This window comes from Trichoderma citrinoviride, assembly GCF_003025115.1.
Source record: "Trichoderma citrinoviride strain TUCIM 6016 unplaced genomic scaffold BBK36scaffold_209, whole genome shotgun sequence".
NCBI classification, from domain to species: domain Eukaryota; kingdom Fungi; phylum Ascomycota; class Sordariomycetes; order Hypocreales; family Hypocreaceae; genus Trichoderma; species Trichoderma citrinoviride.
The window spans coordinates 1-1,245 of NW_020194917.1; the positions used below are offsets into that span (position 1 = coordinate 1).

At 55.2% G+C, this 1,245-nt stretch overlaps 1 protein-coding gene across 1 annotated transcript; it reads left to right on the top strand.

Moving 5' to 3' along the window:
• Positions 1-129: 129 nt before the first annotated feature.
• Positions 130-592, top strand: BBK36DRAFT_1104523 (zf-PARP-domain-containing protein; the record flags this gene model as incomplete). The annotated part of the gene is made up of 3 exons (XM_024889186.1): positions 130-266; positions 348-449; positions 508-592. Coding segments are annotated over 3 exons (324 nt in total), but the record flags the coding sequence as incomplete, so codon positions are not given.
• Positions 593-1,245: the final 653 nt, after the last annotated feature.

Genomic DNA, 1,245 nt, shown 5'->3' on the forward strand with positions numbered 1-1,245 from the left:
TCGCATTGGTAAGTCCATCGATTCCCTAGGGGATGCGCATTGCCTCAACTCCCTTGTGTCCCTGCTCTCCGAAACCAGTACACTTGTCGCGTATATCAGAATGAAGCTAAGTTGTTGTCTGACCTTGTAGAGGTCTCGCCCAATAAACGCGCCGGCTGTACAGACGCCGTGTGCAAAAAGGAAGGGCTCAAGATCCAAAAGGGCGACCTCAGGTTTGGCTCTTGGACTATCATCAACGAGCACGGTTCTTGGCGCTGGAAGCACTGGTACGTTATCGTCTCTCCTGACGCGGGGTACGAAGTCATTCGCTTTTTGATGGACGCTCTGACGTGGAAACAACCATATAGGGGATGTGTTTCCGGATCCCAGCTTGTCAACCTTCAGGAAGCGTGTGGGAACGATCCTGACAACTATGACTTTGATGCAATTGACGGCTTTGATGAGCTGCAGTAAGCCAAGGCATTTGCGCCGTATCACACTGCTCCAATACGCTGACCTGCCGTGCAGAGACGAAGAGCTCAAGGAGAAGGTTAAGCGCTGCGTCAGGCAAGGCCACATTGACCCTGAGGACTTCAATGGGGTGAGTCTTTTGTTGCCTTTGCAACTTGGGCGTTGCCGTTCATGGTCTGACAAACTGCAGGATCCGGAGAAGAACAAGCCGGGTGAAAAGGGAATCCACCTTACCGCCAAACAGAAGGAGGCCAAGGAAAAGGCTGCTGCCAAGGTAAGTAGAATCCTCACGATGGGGGTGGTACTTTACTGATCAGCTTCAACAGGAGGCGGGCGAAGACCAAGCAACTGCATCTCAGAAGAACACCAAGCGTGGCCGCAAGAAGGCTGCCGATGATGTTGCAGATGAGCCTAAGCTGAAGAAGGCTAGGAAGTCCAAGGATATCAAGGCAGAGGAGGAACAGCCCAAGGCAAAGGCCAAGGCTCGTGCCAAGGGTGCAACCGAGGACGACGTTAAGGGGTCCGCCCCGGTCAAGAGGGGACGGCCTAGCAGATCGAGCGCTCAGCAGGACGAAGAGATGGAGAGTGAGGAAGCCGAGAAACCGGCTCCGGCCAAGAAAGCTGCTAAGAGGGGCTCGAAGGCGAAGACTGCCAAGACTGAGCCTGAAGAGGACACGGTGGAAGGGGAGCAAGTCAAGGAGGAGGAAGACGACGAGACAACGGAGGAGAAGAAGGTGGCCATTCCTGCCCGGGCGGCGAGCGGACGGAGGCAGTCTTCCTCTAGAGCCACGGCGG